This window comes from Bos indicus x Bos taurus, chromosome 9 (genome assembly GCF_003369695.1).
Source record: "Bos indicus x Bos taurus breed Angus x Brahman F1 hybrid chromosome 9, Bos_hybrid_MaternalHap_v2.0, whole genome shotgun sequence".
Classification (NCBI taxonomy): Eukaryota; Metazoa; Chordata; class Mammalia; order Artiodactyla; family Bovidae; genus Bos; species Bos indicus x Bos taurus.
Genome location: NC_040084.1, coordinates 33,819,165 through 33,838,997, shown reverse-complemented (window position 1 = coordinate 33,838,997; position 19,833 = coordinate 33,819,165). Strand labels below are relative to the sequence as shown.

General features: G+C 35.9%; 1 protein-coding gene across 1 annotated transcript in view; it reads left to right on the top strand.

Moving 5' to 3' along the window:
• The window catches only part of RFX6 (regulatory factor X6), a 53,164-nt gene that overhangs the window by 23,299 nt on the left and 10,032 nt on the right, over nucleotides 1–19,833 (top strand). The window contains exons 7-14 of the mRNA XM_027551135.1: nucleotides 6,699–6,806; nucleotides 10,566–10,643; nucleotides 10,761–10,874; nucleotides 12,961–13,010; nucleotides 15,359–15,518; nucleotides 16,672–16,816; nucleotides 18,112–18,221; nucleotides 19,187–19,304. Coding sequence (XP_027406936.1) covers nucleotides 6,699–6,806; nucleotides 10,566–10,643; nucleotides 10,761–10,874; nucleotides 12,961–13,010; nucleotides 15,359–15,518; nucleotides 16,672–16,816; nucleotides 18,112–18,221; nucleotides 19,187–19,304 — 883 coding nt within the window. The remainder of the gene's footprint in view (nucleotides 1–6,698; nucleotides 6,807–10,565; nucleotides 10,644–10,760; nucleotides 10,875–12,960; nucleotides 13,011–15,358; nucleotides 15,519–16,671; nucleotides 16,817–18,111; nucleotides 18,222–19,186; nucleotides 19,305–19,833) is intronic.

The following is a 19,833-nucleotide window of genomic DNA, read 5'->3' as shown; positions in this document are numbered from 1 at the left end:
GAGAGAGCTAGGGTTTGACTGATTTGTGAAATGAGTGGGCAGTGGAATTGAATGTAGAAAACTTAGGATAGGGGTGGGCTTGACCATTAGTTCAGAAGGAAGATTGAACTGTGGTTCTGATGTTGATAAAACATAGTCAGTAAAGAGTAGAGACTGAAGATGTGAAAGAGAATTGAGAGTACAGGGTCACTGAAGAGATGGGCAAGGAAGAGCTTTGGAGTGGAGGAAGTGGCCCTAGAGAGAAGGACATTTATTTCATTAAAACTGAAAAGAGGAATGGCTTAGTTCAGATGAAGTAGGTTTGTAGATTTTGTGGCAGGAAATTGAGATAGTTTGGTGGGTTTCGTTTCCTCTCTGAGGTACCAGCAGTCAGGTCATTTTCTGTGAGTGAAATCTTGGTAGGGGGTCGTAGAAGTCTGAAGAACTTTGAAGTCCCAGCTCTTCTCAGTCAGGATTTCCAGACAGAATGTAGTCTCAATGCCCCAAGGCATCCATTGTATGTAGGGAATGAGTACTCTTATGCATCTGGAATTGTACTAGCCAAGTGCTTTCCTTGGGAGAACTGAGAAAATGGTCATTCAAATTGTTTTCTACAGAACTTTTCTCACAGATTCCCGGTTGAGAGAGGTGGGAACAGTTTCTGGGGAAGACAGGAAAGGTAGAACATTGTAAAATGTAAATTTCAGGAAACAGCAGAAATGCAAAATATTTGGGAGTAATCAAAAGAAAAGCCATCCCTGGTGGCTCACATGGTAAAAAATCTGCCTGCAAAGCAGGAGACCCAGGTTCAATCCCTGGGTTGGGAAGATCCTCTGAAAAGGGGAATGGCTACCCTGTGTCAATTCTTCCTTAAATTTAGACATTTAATACTCTATTTAAAAATTTGAGAGGGAGGTGGGAGGGGGATTCAGGATGGGGAACACATGTACAGCCATGGCGGATTCATGTTGATGCATATATGGCAAAACCAATACAATATTGTAAAGTAATTAGCCTCCAATTTAAAAAAATTTTATATTAAAAAAATTTGAATGAGCAGTTATTTTTGGAAATTAACTTGATCTAAAAGGATATATGGGGTTTCCCAGGTTGCTCAGTGGTAAAGAATCCACCTGCCAATGCAGGAGACGCAAGGACACGCGTTCAGTCTCTGGATGGGGAAGATTCCTGGCAGTAGGAAATGGCAAGTCACTGTAGTGTTCTTGCCTGGAAAATTCCATGGGCAAAGGAGCCTGGCAGGCTACAGTCCCTGTGGTCACAATGAGTATAACACGACTCAGTGACTGAGCATGCACGCCTGCACAAAGGGTGTATAGGAAGTAATAGTTGAGGGAAGTATAAAGAAGAATACTCAAAGGAGCCATGTCTGGCAGATATCAAAATTATGACACTATTATACTAACTCAAATGTAGGTAGAACAAATCTACAGCAGAGATTAGATACCTGAAAAAAGGCCCAAGTGTATGTAATAATTTAGTGTGTAAGAAAGGACACATTATACCCAATGAAGGAAGAAGTATTTTTCAATGAATTGTCATAATTCCTTTATGGAAGAAGAGAGAGTACCAAATAAATAAGTAAAATTCTTCAGGGCTTAATGTTAGAAAAATGGTCTATTTTGGAAAAAAAAATTCTAAAGTTTATATCTGTATGAAGTTCATATAAGTTATTAAATAAAAAATAATAATTAGAAGGAAATATATCTACCTCCTTTCTGAAGGGAGAATAACTTTTTAAGCATGAAAACAATTTAAGAAATTTCAAAGGGAAAAAAATGAAAACATGAAAAATTCTTTAAATCAAAGTATCATATACAAAATCTGAAGTCAAAAAAAGACAATGGGAAGATATTAGTCCATTGTCACATGCAAATATGACAATAGGATAACATCTCTACTACGTGAAGAAATACTAGCAATTTATTTAAAAAATAGGAGGACCTCAATAACAGTTTTTTAAAAAGACATGAATAGACAAAACACACGAGGAAGAAAAGGCCAATAAATGCATGAAAATGAACTACCAAATACATTTAAATTAGATTTTAAATAATGAAATTGTCAAATATAAAAATTATTATTAAGCTGGTAAAAGTATGGTGAGATAAGCTCTTTCATATCCTGCTGGTGAAGACAGAACAAATTTTCTGGAAGATCATTGCAAGATCCATGTTCAAATCTTAGACATGTTCATACTCTTTCTCCCACTAATTTCACCTTTGTATGAATCTCACATAAAGAAAAAATAGAAAATGCAGACAAAATATTATGTACAAAATTGTTATTGACTATGGTGTGAAACATATCAATCTAAATGACTAATAATAAAAAATGGTCACATAATTTGTAAGACGTTTACAGGACTGAATATCATATCATTTATTAAAGACTTTTAATGACATGGAGAAGTGTTAGGAAGTAAAACAGGATGCAAAAACAAATATGGCTTCAAATATGTAAAATGTATAACATAAATCTGGGTATATATCATATATAAGTGATAGAGGATTAATAGCTACAAATACTATGCTATGCAGTATGGCAGCCACTAGCCACAAATGACTATTAATTACCTAAAACATTCAGTTTCTTTGTCACATTATTTACATTTCAAGTGCTGGCTAGTGAATATTGTGTTTGAACAGTGCAGATAATAGAACATTTTCATCATCCCAGAAAGTTCTATCAGACGGCACTTAGAGTGTGTTCAACTCAATAATAAAAATTGTCTGAGCCACCAGAGAAGCCCGATAAAAAGACCACCCAATAGAAATACAGTAAAGTGTGTGAACAGGCAAGTCACCAAGGTGAAAAAGAATGACACACACAGTGTCGGTGCTCACGGTGCCTGTTCTGATAGACCAGGCTCTATAATGCGTGCGTGCGTGCTAAGTCGCTTCAGTCGTGTCTGACTCTGTGTGACCCCATGGACAGTAGCCCGCCAGGCTCCTCTGTCCATGGGATTCTCCAGGCAAGAATACTGGAGTGGGTTGCCATGCCCTTCCTCAGGGGATCTTCCTGACCCAAGGATCGAACCCGTGTCTCCTGCAGCTCCCGCATTGCAAGCAGAGTCTTTACCACTGAGCCACTGGGGAAGCCCTTTATAATGTGTAGTCAATAAATATTTTGAATACCACCCTGCCAATAAATATATCTATTTTTAAAATGAAAATGAACATTAAAACCTTAATGAGTAATCATTTTACTATTACTGAACTAGCAGCAATTAAAACTATTAAAATATAGCCTTGTTAAGAATGGGAGCTAAGAAGCTTTTCTAAATGGTAGAAGGGGCAATACCTAATAAAACAGAAAGTTCACACACATTACGACTGCCTTCCTAGAGAAACCTTCACACTGTGCACAAGAAGGCATGTGTGTGGATGTTCACTGCAGTATTGTTTATAATTTCAGAATACCAAAAAATAAAAATTCCATTATGATATAGTAGGAAAACAAAATTTTATATATTTAAGAAAATACTACACTGCTTTGGAAATGAGTGAACTATAGCCTTAAGAATCAAATTAGGTTCATCTTGAATACGTAAAGTGTGCAAAAAAGCTCATTGCATGTAGAAAAATACATACTATATGGTACCAGTTTTAAAGCAATAGTATATGTTATTTAAAAGCATTTACATAAGAGGTAAATTTTTAAAGGTTTGTATAGTAATGATATAAACCAAATCCAGAACATTAATTATTCCTTATGAGGGGGATGGGAATGAAATTAGAGAGGGCAAAAGAGGCCACGATAGTATTTCAAATGTCTGATGTCTCAAGACGGTAAGTATGAGTATTTATTACTTTTTATATATACCTTCTTTTAAGTTTTAAATGGCTCATAATTTAAAAGTGAACAAAATCAATGGCAACAAAAGCAAAACAAAACATGGAGAGAAAATTAAGAGTCATTATCAACCAGCAGTATGAATTTTGATTGTTTAAAATGTTTTATTCATAAATATAGTGGTTCACATTTCAAAAATATCTTAGAGAAAGTCTCAGAACCCTTTAATTGCCAGGAATAAACAAACAAATGAAACCTAGTTTTAATACTTTGTCCTGGTCGAAGAAAACTTCCTGTGAATCTTCCAGTGTGGGTCCAATTTTGTTTTCAAAATTGGCTCTGGTAATGAAGTTGCCATTATTTCCTAGGGAATAGTCCCTTGATTTCATACATTTCAACCAGGAAGTTTCCCTGATAGCCTTCTCCTTAATATCAACCATTCACGACCAGTTTAACAACTTTGTACCAAGATAAATAGCAAATCCTCCCTCCTTGGTATATGCTTTTCAAATATTTGTAGACTGTTATCATGCTCTCTTTTAGTCATCACTTAACCAAACTGTGCAGCTTAAATCCTTTAATCTTTCCTCATAAATCAGACCCTCTTGCTTCTAATCATATTGTTTCTTTTCTGTAGGTTCCTTCTTGTTTTCTTTTGGAAAAAAGATTCCTAATCGTTCAAGAGTAGTGAAGTCATCAGTTGAGAGAAAAAGAAAAGAAAAAGAAACAGACCTCTATAGCTGGTCTAAGATTTGGCACCTCATTTAGTGCAATTAAAATAGAAAGCCTACTAGTGGAATTAAAATGAACATCTAATTTTTCCCAGTTTATCAATCTCTCCTTTCTTTTTGTGTTATAGGTTCTAGACAGAATATTATCATTTGATTTATACCAGCTTTGTACACACTTGTTAACATATCCAGACAAATTTAATTTTTGACTTTTTTTCTTTAGGCGCTCTTCCCCCTGTTGATGTTTCATATGTGTTGCTGGCTTCTATCACAAAACTATTATTTATCAACATGAGAATTTTAAATAATAGTCAAAAGACATATACTCTGTTCCTTAATATGTGTTTCCATAGCACTCCAACATTTTTATTGGGAAATGTATTATTGTAACACATGCACACACACGGAGTTTTTAAAATAAGCCTAAGATAAAAACTCATAACCTACCTCATTGTTTAAAAGAGAAAAGTCCTCTTTGTGCCCTCACCATAATCACTTCCTGTCCCTACCAAACATTACTGCTCACAGAATTTGGTGCTAATTACTCCTTTGTCATTCATTAAAGTTTATCACTTATGAGTGTATACCATCAATATTAAACAATGTAGTGATGATTGTACTTAGTACCACTGAACTGTATCTTTTAAAATGATTAAAATAGTTAATATTATATATTGTTTATCATTGTCCAATTTACCACCAATGCATTATTTATTATTGTTCCTACATAAAAATGGATTCACTTTTTCTATGACTTTCTGGTTTCATTCAACATTGAGTGAGTGAAGTCGCTCAGTCGTGTCCGACTCTCTGCAACCCCGTGGACTGTAGCCCACCAGGCTCCTCCGTCCATGGGATTCTCCAGGCAAGAATACTGGAGTGGGTTGCCATTTCCTTCTCCAGGGGATCTTCCCAACCCAGGGATCGAACCCAAGTCTCCCGCATTGCAGGCAGACACTTTAACCTCTGAGCCACCAAGGAAGCCCATTCAACATTAGGTTTTGTAATTCATCAATGTTAATATATGTAGGCATTCTCCACAAACAAAACCAACAATCAGTTGTGACCTATGAGTGTGTGCGTGCATGTTCAGTCATCTGACCCTTTGCAACCCCGTGGATTGTAGCCCGCTAGGCTCTTCTGTCCATGGGATTTCCTAGGCAAGAATATTGAAGTGGGTTGCCATTTCCTCCACCAGGGCATCGTCTCAACCCAGGGATCCAACCTGCGTCTCCTACACCTCCTAACAGTGCTAAAGGCAGATTCTTTAACACTGAGCCATCTGGGAAGCCTTTGCTAAGGCTCTGGTTCCACCATGACTATGTATTCTTTCTCTCTATGTGTAGGTTTCTTGTAGGTACATTAGAATTGCAGTATTATATGTTACTTATTTGTCACTTTTTCTGATTTTCGGGAAACTACCAGAGGGTGCTTTGTGGCTCAGTCATGTCTGACTCTTTGCAACCATTTGGACTATATAGCCCACCAGGCTCCTCTGTTCATGGGATTTTCCAGGCAGGAATACTGGAGTAGGTTGCTATTTCCTTCTCCAACCTTTGAAGGGTGCTTTCCAAAGGATTCAAAATAAAACAAGTACCTGAATTTGGCAGAGGGAGGGAGGTTGAGATGGGAAAATCCTGAGTACTAGTTTGGGAGTCTGAAGAGTTAGGCTTCAATCACAATTTTACCACTAATTATTTCTGAGGTATAATAAATTAAAACTTCTTACCATCTCATTTATTTAATCCATAAATGATTTGGTAATTCATAGATGAATTTGGCAATTTCTGACCCTTTCATAGTAAAGTAATTTCAGTAGCCTAAAAGTAGCTCTTTAAAACATGTCATTAACAAATGTAAACTTGTGAACTAAAATTTCTAAAAGTTGTGAAAACTGAAAAAGTATTTAAAACTAAAATCCGAAGTAAAAGAAAAAGGCCCCAACTATGAAACTATGTATGATTTGGCAACAGTAATTCTGCTGAAATATTAGTTTATCCAGGTATTTGATCTAATAAACAGTTTACTCAAACCTCCTGACTTGTTATGGTTTGAAAGATAAAGAAGAATGAAATTTTGTAGGTTTCTATATTGTTAGAATTGTATATTGTAGAATTCTCTGTCATTATCAAATAGTTGATAATGATTTATTTCTTTTCATTTTTTAAATTATAGGGTGGCTTCACTCGTAAATATTCACTTAGCTCAAAAACTGGAACACTTCTTCCAGAATTCCCCAGCGCTCAACACCTTGTGTACCAAGGATGCCTTTCTAAGGACAAGGTATCAATTAAAGATACTTCTCTATTGATTTTCTGATATGTTGGTTCCATATCTCAATTTGCTGGGAATCTCATGGCACTCGTGGGAAACAGAAATCTGCATAATCAAACATAATTGACTGATTTATAGGAGGGACAAATGTTTACTAACATTGATTCAGGACTTTCCAATTAATTATTTACCATCTCCCTGATAGTATATTATCAGAAGGTGGTAAAATAAACCTCAAAAGACTAAAGTTTATTTTTTATTTAAAACTCAGTATCAAGGAAGAAAATCCTAGAATGTGCCTATCATATGCAATTTCTTTCATTTTAAGTGTGGTATTTTCTACTAGCACCATTTCATTTCAGTAATTGGTCATCAACCACTTCTCTAGGACAGAATTTTTTCCTATCATTGAGGGGGTGATACCTTACTCGAAGATTCCAAAGATTCTTCTCAATTATGAAACTTTGTGCTCTGTGGCAAAATTTTTTGAAAGTTAAAGAAGAAACAGTTTCCTGAAATTCAGTTTATAAAATAAATTGCATTGCTTATGTAGTAAAGTCTAAAGCTAAATGCTCCCCTATTTCTAAACTTCTAGAGGCATTTGCTGGGTATCTGCTGGCTGACTAATAGCAGGATCCACTATTATATCAGAGCATAAAGATTTCTACATTCTTTTCAACTAAAGTTCATTTTCTATTAGCATTTGAGAAAATATCTTTCAGAGTATATTTAAGTCAGTTCATATTTTTAAGGTGCAAAGACAGATGAATATGATTAACAATGTCCAGCTGTGTTTAGTAATGGGCATTTGTAGAAACTGGAAATAAAAATGACATGCTGTTAAAAAGGTCTATTCATAGATAAGTAGAGATGCACAGTAACTTCATTGTAATTCATAATACTGACAGACTTATTTCCCAGTTAGGAACAGGCAAAATATTGAAGGTAGTTCCCAGATCCAGGCAAGCCTCCTGAAGTATGTCCACTTCCTACTATGCTCCTCTCCCATCACATTTCTCAAGGTCATCACATCATCTTTTAACCTTATGGAAATAATATGATATTATCACTTCAGATTGGAGACACTTCCAGTAAATGTTAACATGTGACAATTTGTGGGGGAACTTGTGGAAATCTGCGGGACCTTGGGGAACACAGTTCTTTGGGGGAGGGTATTATTGGCTCACCTTTGTGGAGAGGATGGCTCACATGCAAACATATCAAGAAGATGTTTACTATGTAAATATACCAGGTGAGGAGGGTAGACGGAGAGAGTAACAAAGAAAAAAAGAAGTGAGGAACATGTTCCAGTAGTTTATTTCAGCCTTCTCTAACCTCCAAGGAATTCCTTATCTGTCAACTTGAAAAACTGGTCTGTAGATCATTTCTCACTCAGTATTCAAGATGCTTAAATAAGCTCTGGTTTCTAAATTCATTCCCAGTGGCCCCCATCATGAGCCCCATACTTCCCTTTGTCCTTTGAGGACAGCTGGGCCCTGCCTTTTACCTACCTAGACAGTAGCCAAGTTCCCCAGGCAACATGTCAGTTCATAGAAAGAGGGGTGTGGCTGAAGCGGAACACTTTTAAGCACCTACTTTCTTGAGGCAGATATGATGGAGGCTGCCTAGTGGGAAGCTGACCCCAGTGAATGGTGTTTGCTGAAGCTGAGGGACCTGCTTTTTGCCCCCATCAGAGCGTCACTCAAGACAGGTGCTACCCCCTCTCTTGCTCACTGACTTTACTAGAGCGAAGACTTGCCTCTGATTCTACCCTCTATAATGTGATGTATGTTCTCAGGAAATTGAGCAAAATTATGTTTATAAAGACTGCAAAGTATGCTACAGTGAAAAGTTCTTACCCTAAGACTGTGTAACTATTAAATAAGCAAAGTACCAATGATAAGATTTACAATTTTTGATGCTTTCTGTATAGAAGAAAACAAAATTGACACAAATAAATGGAAACACTTGTGAAGATAAAAGTTCACTTGTTCTTTAGTGGCTTTCAGGGGTCAAAGGGTTAATTTTTGACAACAGTTATTATTTCCTTTCTATCATTCATGCTGTTCTTATCTTCATTTGAAACTATGTCTTGCGGCCCATCTGAAAATCGTTGCTTAAGGTAAAGAGCATATTTCATTTGCATCAGTGGTGACATATCCTGGCAGAGGTGTGTAGTCAGCATACCTCCTTAGAGGTAGATTGGTAATTTGCATGCCATCATTATACAGCTTTACACTAAACCACAAAGATGTCTGATGTCGGTGGGCTGCAGGGATAAAGGTTGGAGAGCAAAGAATTGGAGTAGGACATCCCTGTCACCATCACCACCCTAGATACTATAAAGATAAAAATAGTTAACCATAGTATTGTATTATGGATTACTCCAGCCACTTTCATGTGTTAATTTATTTAGTCCTCATAACAACCCGATTAGATATTTACTGTTTTTATGATCTCCATTTTATAGATGAGGAAATTAAAACACATAAATGTTAAGTACTTTGCCCGACATCACATAGCTACTAAGTGGCAGATGAGAGCTAGCATTCAAATCCAGGTATCCTGCAGGCAGAGTTCACACCTCTAACATCTAAGCCTGTTCCTCTGTTCACATAGAACACACAACCTGTAACAGGTAGCAATATTTCTAGCTTATAAAATAAAAATGTTTTGAACGTGGGTGTTCCTAGTTTCCCAGAAGATTAACAAGTTCTGCTGCTGCTGCTGCTGCTGCTAAGTCGCTTCAGTTGTGTCCGACTCTGTGCGACCCCATAGACGGCAGCCCACCAGGCTCCGCCGTCCCTGGGATTCTCCAGGCAAGAACACTGGAGTGGGTTGCCATTTCCTTCTCCAATGCATGAAAGTGAAAAGTCAAAGCGAAGTCCCTTAGTTGTGTCCGACTCTTAGCTACCCCATGGACTGCAGCCTACCAGGCTCCTCTGTCCATGGGATTTTCCAGGCAAGAGTACTGGAGTGGGTCACCAGTGCCTTCTTCAACAAGTTCTAACCTTCTGCAAATTGTAAGATGTTTAAGATTTTCTATCTGTGGATACAAGTATTAGTGTATACATGGAAACAGAGAATTTTTGTAACAGACATTTAATGTTGAAATCTTTTTTGGCCAATGAGTCTATTTAATATTATTAGTAATTTGAGGTAATACAGTCAGATCTTATACTTTGCATGAGGAAAATGGTTCCATGTGCAGCACGTCTTGTTTTATCTTCTTCAACACCTTATAAGTAATATGTTATTACTACTTGAAGATATAAAGCTTGGGATCAGAGACAAAGCAACCTGTGCAAAACAGTGCAGTGGAGCCTGTTCAGTGTTAGCTGACTCCATAGCCGAAACTGGAAACCCCTGCACCACGCTGCCCAAGCACCTGCTTAATAAAACTGTGGGAAGAGTTCATGTATGTTATCATTTTACATTTATTTCTCCAATCAAAGGAGATTTCCTTATTAAGCAGAAAATTACAATGTCACTTTGACTGATAGTTCCCTAAACAATCACTTTTTTCGTTTTTCTTATCACACTGTCCTGCAACTATCCATTTGCTCGCCTTTGTCCCTTCACAAGGCAGTGTGCGCCTTAAAATAAGAATTACGCCTTCACCTTTGTTTCCTCAGCATTGAGCACAGTGCTTGGTACATAACAGGAATTTTAACCATGTGCTTGAATATATGAACAAATGTATGCATGAACAAAATGAAGGCAGCATTGAAAGGGTGCTTTTGTTAAGATTTTTCTTCCTCAATATAGGTTGATACCCTAATAATGATGTACAAAACTCACTGCCAGTGCATCTTGGACAATGCAATAAATGGGAACTTTGAGGAGGTAAGAGTAACAAAGAACGCTTTGCTGACTGTATTATATAAACATTCTTTTCTTGTTTTTCATACAAGTTCATGTTAAGGAAAAATGTTAATGTACATACTCTTTGTTCTCAACTAGATTCAGCATTTCTTATTACACTTTTGGCAAGGAATGCCTGATCATCTTCTTCCCCTGCTTGAAAACCCAGTTATAATTGACATTTTCTGTGTTTGTGACTCAATTCTTTATAAGGTAAGCTCTTTAGGATGACTTAAACATGTATTTCTCATTCCATCTAAACTTTTCAATATGTTTTCAGTAAAACTTGTTATTTCTAGCTGGAGATGCACTATTAATTTTTTCTGATTAGAAAGCAATCAGCTTAATAGTATGTAATAGTGAATGTATTTTAATGTAAATTTATATTAAGTAAAACAAAAATCAGTTTCTGTTTACAGCTAAGAATGATTCTAAATGTGACACACTTCCATAAAAACTTACATAATTTTATTAACTGTCTAAGATGTTTTCAGAATAAATAGTGGCTTTTTCACAGTATCAGAGTTTGGGGAAAAGCAGAATTAAGCACTCTTACAGGACTAATAACTTGAAAAATCTGGAAATCTCTAATGTTAATGCATTAATGATGAATTTTGTTCTTAAGCCAAACAAGAGTCCCTAAGTGTCTATAGAAGGATCAGGAAGGATATTGAAAGCAAAGAGGAGATGGTTGGCCACAGAACCAGCCATTCAGCTGGAAACAGGGTAAAGCTAATTCCCCCAGGAATCTGTTCCCAAGTTAGAGCAGATACAGGTCCAAGCTGAGGGAGAAAACTGTGCTACAATTTGGGTATTTTGAATTGAGTCTATCTGCATTAACCTGTTAAATTGTCATAAGGAAAAACAAAAGCTTTCCTTTTAAAACATATTAATAATTTGGGTAAGCAAGAAAACCCAAGCTGGAGCCCTCTTAAGTATTTTGGAGGAAAAATCCGTCTTAGTTAGTTGCTGCTATTACATTTTCAACTTTGCAGAGAAGTGAAGCAAACACTGAACAGTCCAGAAGCAACTTTGTACGTCGAGAACCAGTAGGCGGGCTTGACCTAGGATGAGGGAGTCCATATTTTCATCCTCTGTCCCATTCTTCCTTACTGCAGGATAAGAGAATAGAGTAGTGCTGTATATTCTCTACCTTTAATTAAAGTTGAAGAAAAACAAAGGAGGGCAAGGATTGTCTCATTTTTCTGGATCAAATAAGAATATCATCATCCAGAGAGAAATGGTTCAGTTTGCACTAAGTGATTATCTGCAACGTTTAAGACATGAGGAAGTAATCGGAAAGGTGAAAGCAGGTGGTTCCAAAAGTAGGTATGAGACCTGGGCTCATACATGCACATTTACCAGCAGCAAGGAAAAGCTGTTCCGACTGTCTTTCAGACCTCCAAAAAATATCCGTAAAGCGTGGCTTTCCCCATTGCCAAATGGTCTATTTCTTTGCCTTCAGCACAAAAGTCCAGAGTTTAAGTACCTTTCCATACACAAAGTTTTTCCCACAGTGAGCACTGTAAAGAGAGTAGTGTATTGTAACACGAGCTTTGGCAAGACCTTCATCCCACCTCTAGAGATTGGTCAGCTTTTAGTCCTTAAAACTGTGCATAATTACCAAGGCCAGTTCACTGGTGACGAGCATACTGGGCATCTACAACAGTCTGGCTTTAGTGTTTCATATACGTGGACTACATGTGCTTTTTGCTAGTAGGCTACACAGGCCTTTGCAGATGAGTGTTTACTCTCATTTTGAAATATCTCCTGAAGCCCTCTTGGTCCTCGTCCCCAGGCTGGCCCACTCAGTTTATGAGCCAGCCCAAGGGGTCCGTACTATTCATAACCCTTCTGATTCCCCATCTCCTTGATTTATCCATTTTTCCTGAGCTGGTATCAGTTAGCACTAATTTTTTCTTTCCACTTGTTCTCATCAAGGTCATCCTTGATGAGAACCCATCTCACCCATGTTTAAGGTACAGTCAGCCTAGCCCTTTCTTTTCAGTGTTCCTTATGTTCTGAAAACTAGCACTCTGTACTCAGTATATTCATGTCACCTGCTTAACTGGCATTGCAATATTTCTATAGACCCTTCCCCTTGCCTTTTACACACACACAAACACACATACACAGCTCACATATACATTCATTTTAGAGATAAAAGTACAACTTTCAGAAATGAGTTAACATATTATTCTCTGGAAAGCTCGGAATAAAAAGTAGCTGACAAAGAATAAGTGTGTCTATAGAAATATTGAGTAAGGTTTTATGTTAACTCTCTTTTGCTGTGATTAAGGTTCTTACAGATGTACTTATTCCTGCCACAATGCAAGAAATGCCTGAAAGGTAGGTTCAGTCAATAAAATATACTTGCTTGTAAAGGGTTTAACCTTATACATTATAGTAAAGCAAAACATTCAGTAGAAATTCATTCATTCACCAGTATTATTTTCCTGCTCCTGCCCGTTTGTATTAGCTGAAGAGATATGCCCCAATCTTTATATTTAAACCTCAAGGAACAAAATTTGATGGGACAATCCTGAAATCCCTTTGAGAGCTGCCCAAGTGAAAAATAAATATTTAAGTATAGTTGACCTTTAAGATACTTGAGGAAGTTCTTCAATGGAAACTGGCTAGAGGGAGATAAATGGGATAATTTGTGGAAAATAACCACAATAATAAAAACATAAGGAAAATTGTTTTATATTTATTATACTTTAGTCTTAATTTTGAAAATCAGAAAGGAACATAATGGAATTATTACCTTCTTTTTAACAAAGGAGTAAGATCTCAAATGGAAATGATGCTTGAAGATTTTTCACAAAGTCTTTTCTGATGTAAGAACAATAGAAACTTGAAACAAAGCCAATTTAAAAAACAATAAATTCTAATAAAGTAATGAAATTTATTTTAGTATTTGGGGATACAAATATACATAGGCGGGGATAATAGGTTCTCAATAAATACATGATGATTGATAAAACAATCTTTATTTTTTATTTACCTTTTCCTCTAGACTGGTTTGTTTATTTAAATAGTAGTTGGTCTGTCAATAGTTTCTTGTAATTATTGTTATATAGTCTTTAAACATCTAATCTGAGCTCTGAATTAGGTAGACAACACTTCTGTGTCACAGCAAAATGGCTATGCTTACCTAGTGACAGGCATTCAGTCATGGGCTGTGTGTGCTGTGCTCAGCCGCTAAGCCGTGTCCAATGTGACCCCATGGACTGTAGCCTACTAGGCTCCATGGGATTTTCCCAACAAGAATACTGGAATGGGTTGCCATTTCCTTTTCCAAGGGATCTTCCTTATCCAGGGATCAAACCTAAGCCTCCTGCATCTACTGCACTGGCAGGCAGATCTTTTACCACTGAGCCACCTGGGGAGCCATTCAGCCATGTAGCTAACAAGTAGTAACAGCTGAATTTTATTAAACATAGTGTGGGAGTTTAATCTTACCCAAATTATTTCACCTAATTCCTACAACCAACCTGAAAAGTACTATTTATATATTTCTCTCTTAAGTATGCAAGTAGTTTGTATTCATTTAGAAAATGAAAAACATGCATAAGTGCACTTAAAAAATCACTGATAATCTTAGATTTTGAATGTCAGGTTATGATCTCACAAACTTTTTTCTAGGAATGTTAAAAAATGGAGTTAGAGTACACATACTATTGCAGTATACTGTGAAAATCTTCCCATATCAACAAATACAGATGAGCATTTTTTAAATGATTGGATAGACATCCAGCATCTGAAAAATACTATATTTAATCAATTCCTTTTCATTGAACAATTGGATTTTTTTTGAAAAACAACCTGTTACAGTATTCCAAACTGTTATGATCCCAAAGTCACAAAGAGGAACCCGGAGTACAAAGAAGTTAATTTATTTGCCCAAATTAGTAGGAAGCAGAACCTAGATTTTAATTAAGGTCTGTTTAACTCTAAACTCTGCCTATTTTTATTCCTTTACCATGTCACTGCTCCCCAACATATGCCCCATCCTAAATATATTTAGATCAGTTTCATTACGATGTCATATGTAGGTTGTTGACTGACATAAATTTTTGTATATTCTCATAATATATTTATACAACCAACATTTGCAATTTTCTAAATGAGGTCCTATAATTTGTGGTAATTTATTCTATAGTTATATTTGAATTATAGGAATTATTAGGAATTTGAAATATAGGAATCATGTAGAATTATAGGAATATATTACTAGAAACAAATATTAAATACCTGAAATGCATTGTGATCCCAATGCATGTCTCTCAAGAAGCCAAGATATGTACAATCAAGTGCACACTTACCTTTTCCCAGTACTATTTTACATAAGATGATTGAATTATCAATATTAATAATAAAGTATATCTTTATTGATCACTTTCTGCCGTCCAAGTTTTAACCCAAACACTTTCCATGAATCATTTCATGTAGTCCTCATTATAATCCTGTGACATGAATACTATTCTTATTCCCATTTAACAGATGAGGAAATTAGAGTTTCAGGAGATTGAGTATTTTGATCAAGATGATAAATGGCAGACCTAGGCTGACTTCAGTCATGTTCTTAGAATCACAGAATAATACTATACCTCTATCAAACTGCATTTATTTAATGCATTGTGAACTATTTAGTATTTAATACAGAGGTTTTTGTTCTTTGGGAATTTTTATAGCTTATTAGCAGACATAAGAAATTTTGCTAAGAATTGGGAACAATGGGTTGTTTCATCCTTGGAAAATTTGCCAGAAGCTCTAACTGACAAGAAAATACCTATTGTGAGAAGATTTGTATCATCTCTGAAACGGCAAACATCTTTCTTACATCTTGCACAGGTACGTCAGTCAGCCAAGGGTATCTGAGTCACCAAATCAAAATTAAATCATTTGTTAGCAAAGACTGAGGAACTTTAAGAGACTGAGGACAAAGTGGACAGCAATTAAATCCAATGTGAGATCCTAGAGTGAATGCTAGAACAGAGAAAGGACATTAGTGGGAAAATTGATGAAATTTGAATTATGTCTGTAGTTTAGTTACTAGTATTGTACTCATGTTGGTTTTCTGATTTTGGTAATATACAATGGTAATGTAAAATGATGACATAAGGAGAAGCTGGGTAGAGAGTATATGGAAATACTCTACACTATTTTTTGCAACTTTTTTGCAAATTTAAAATTATTTTAAAATAGAAAGTAAAAAGAGAAAAAACCTTTTGAATATAATGTAAAATGTAAAACTCTTATTTGCCACATGAATTCTATTAATAAATAAATCCAATTAATAAAATTAATAGATTGTGGGGAATGAGACCATCTGATATTTTGAAACCCACAACACACTTTAAGTGAAAGAAAGTGAAGTCGCTCAGTCATGTCCGACTCTTTGCAACCCCGTGAACTGTAGCCTACCAGGCTCCTCTGTCCATGGGATTTTCCAGGCAAGAGTACTGGAGTGGGGTGCCATTTCCTTCTCCAAAGGATCTTCCTGACCCAGGGATCAAACCCAGGTCTCCCACATTGTAAGCAAATGCTTTACCATCTGAGCCACCAGGGAAGTCATTTTAAACTACTTCTAATTTAGTTCTCTTAAATAGGAGGAAAAAGTAATTCCTAAATTAGAGTTATGTGTTTGTATATTGTTAAAATATACTTCCCCTCTCCTCAAATTTTCCTTTGTTTTATGAAGGTCATCAGCCTCTGAAATTTTGAAAGACTTGCTTAGGATAGTTTCAGATAAGAAATATAACATTGTGAAACTCTTATTTTATGACCATGGGTTAAAAAAAATATATTTTCTTATTCCAAAAATAGTTTTCAAACCTTTAACAGAGATGACCATGAGTCTCAGCTACTGCTTTTAGTTTTAAAATAAGAAATGAGTTATTTAGAATACATTTCTCTCAGAGAATTATTTCTCTAGAAGCTAAATTTTTCTTTAGATGGAAGATCAATGACATAACTTAGTATCCTTTTTACTTTCTTTATGCAGATTGCCAGACCAGCTCTCTTTGACCAGCATGTTGTGAATTCTATGGTATCTGATATTGAAAAGGTTGACTTGAATAGCATCGGATCTCAGGCCCTTCTCACCATTTCGGGCAGCACAGACACTGAATCTGATATCTACACTGAATGTAAGCCTTCTCTCTCTATTTAGAGCAGGGTCTCTCAATCTCAGTGCTATCCATGTCTTAGACTGCATAACTGTTTGATGGGGCAGAGACTGTCTTGTGTATTGAAGGATGTTTAACAGCATCCTGGGCACTATCCCCTGCATGCCAGTAGCAGCCACCCCAAGTTGTGACAACCAAATATGTCTCCAGACATTCCCAAGTGTCCCCTTGGACTACACAATCATTGAGAAACCTTAGTTTATAGAAATACTTTTAATTTGAAAAAATTGTTCTCTATTTTAAAACAGTTGTACTTACTGATTGTGAAAAACCTGGAAAATATAGAAAATGTTAAGAGGAAAATAAAAGCCATCTATAATCTCATTGTCTAGAAATAACCCAAATGGAAAAAATCCTAGGAATAATCAAAATGGTTTTGAGTTTTCTTCCAGTTTTATATTACACACATATGCATTTCCATGTTTTCCACTCTTGGCATTATATGGGGTACAATGCATATCAAAATGGTATCTCAACGCAATCATGTTTTACAAAGCAGACGTGCCCTGCTTAGGTTTGGACAGTCTGACATTTACCAAGCCAGTATATGTGACCACACAGCCAAGCTCCATTTCCCAGGGATAACAACCAACTGTTTTTCCTACCATTTCTCTCTGAAAACACCAAAAAAATGCAGCCTCCTATAGGCTATAACTCACTGCTCTCTCGGGACAGGCCAACCTTAGTCCTGCTTTATGTTTCCTAACAAAATTATATTACCCTTTGGGATTCAGTAAACCTCAAACTGTTTAATAAAATGATAGTCCTAAACTGCCCCTTTAACTTTTACATGATAAAAGATTATTCATTTAAGTGGCTCATTTCTGCAGGGCAGAATTTAATTTTTGCTAAAGATAAAGGGTATTTCAGAAAGCAGGAAATCAACAAGTCTAGCTTAGTTCATTCATTAACTTTCAACTAATCCATTGCATTTAATGAAAGCATTGCATCCAAAACGAATTATCATCTCTATTGACAACTTATTCCTCCCTAGTGTATAATATATAAACCTGCATTTCAGTATATACCAAGACATATACACTTGTGACTAAAATTTTGAAGAGTCATGAACTAAGGACTTTTTGTTAGTTTCCAGGATATGAAATTCATTTCTTTAACACATTTAATTTAATCTACCTGCCTTTCCCTTTTATACTATAAAATTACCAGTTATTCTAGTTTTAGGTTTTATCTTAGGTTCAAAATAGAATACAATATTAGGCTTTCTTTTTTTTTTTTTTCTTTTTCCATGGTAGATGATTCTATCACAGTGTTTCAAGAACTGAAAGATCTCCTTAAGAAGAATGCCACTGTGGAGGCTTTCATTGAATGGTTGGATACTGTGGTGGAGCAGAGAGTTATTAAGGTATTTTTCAGATATATTCAGAAAATAAGATTTTGTTAATAGAAAATGCTAAACTGACTATAATTTCTTGAGTGGTGGGGAGTGGTGATAGGATATGTGTAATAATGCTTTGAAAAGCTTTTGAAACCCTACCAATAAGTTAAGTCAAATATCAATATTAGAAATACAGCAGATTTGAGAGCATTGGACATGAATTGGATTTTATTTATTGTTTTCTGACAGACTACAAGCCACTGTGCCTTCGCTATCAGTCAATAAGTTTACAACTGAGTAACATCAGTAGTGAAAGATAAAACTGGAAAGATCTGGCCCTTTTCTTTTTTCTTTTTTTGGCCCTTTTCTTAAAAAGCATGTTTTCATAAAAGGTGACAGAAGATATAGTTTTAAGTAATTTGCATTTTTTAATTCCAGGAGCTCAGTATTTTGTGTTTTGTATGTGGTTTCTTCAACTCTTTCAGTTAACCTTCAAGTCATCCATCACACAAGGCCATAAGAACAAATATATCCATCACCAATTGGTGTTAACCATTCCATATCAAGGAAACTAGTTATAGTGAGGAACTTTTTTTTCTCCTGGAAGGAAAACAGATTAACATTCAGGACCAGAGAAGTCAGTTAATCATTCACAGAAATATATAACCCTTTCTTCATACTTTGCTTCTGCTCTTTTTAAAAGCTCTGTCAAAGGAAAATTGAGAGAAAATATTTTGTAAATTATTTCATTTTGTTGTCCAATTCTGTTAGGTAACAAAACCATACACAATAAAGATCTATGAACCTGAGAAATGACAGCAAAGACAGATGGAAATTAAAATCCCTGGACAGATCATTTTATTTGATGACATAAAAGGCATGCTATGCCATCTGTCCATCTGTCAGTTTATCTACCTCTTGATCTTATGTACGAAGCATGTAGTGATGAGATAAGAGATTTTATATTTTCATTTTTGTTGCTTTACTTACAGACCAGCAAGCAAAATGGGAGATCATTAAAGAAGAGGGCTCAAGACTTCCTGCTGAAGTGGAGCTTTTTTGGTGCTCGAGTAATGCATAATCTCACCTTGAACAATGCATCCAGTTTTGGTATCTTATGTGCTTTATAAAACTCTTCTTAGATGAATTACATCATTCATTCCTCAGTCACATTTCCTATCAATTATTAAACGTGTGGCACTGTCACTTCTCCAATCTGACTATTAAACCAGTGGACAATGATTGTTATTAGCCTGGGTATTAGAGTCAGACCACTTGCAGAGTTAAATCCTTACACTCCTTTTCTTTGAGTTTGCTTTAACCCAAGCTAACCTGCTCATTGTAGAAACGGGAGAATACTTCTTTCATTGGGTTACATGGGCAATGGAGTGAGGTGATATATATAAAAATACATTGCCAGCAGTTGGCATACACAGTAAATAGCAGCTGTAACCATTACGTTCCATCAGTGCTAGGATAAATTTCCTTTGTTAAACAAGCAAATAAACAATAATCCATACATTACTTTCCAAAGGCGCTATTCATTACAGTATGGTAAATGTCTGCATCTTTTCCAGGAACCCACATAGCTGTATTCCAAAAGTCAAAGAGCTGATTAGAAGACATGCTATCATGTTTC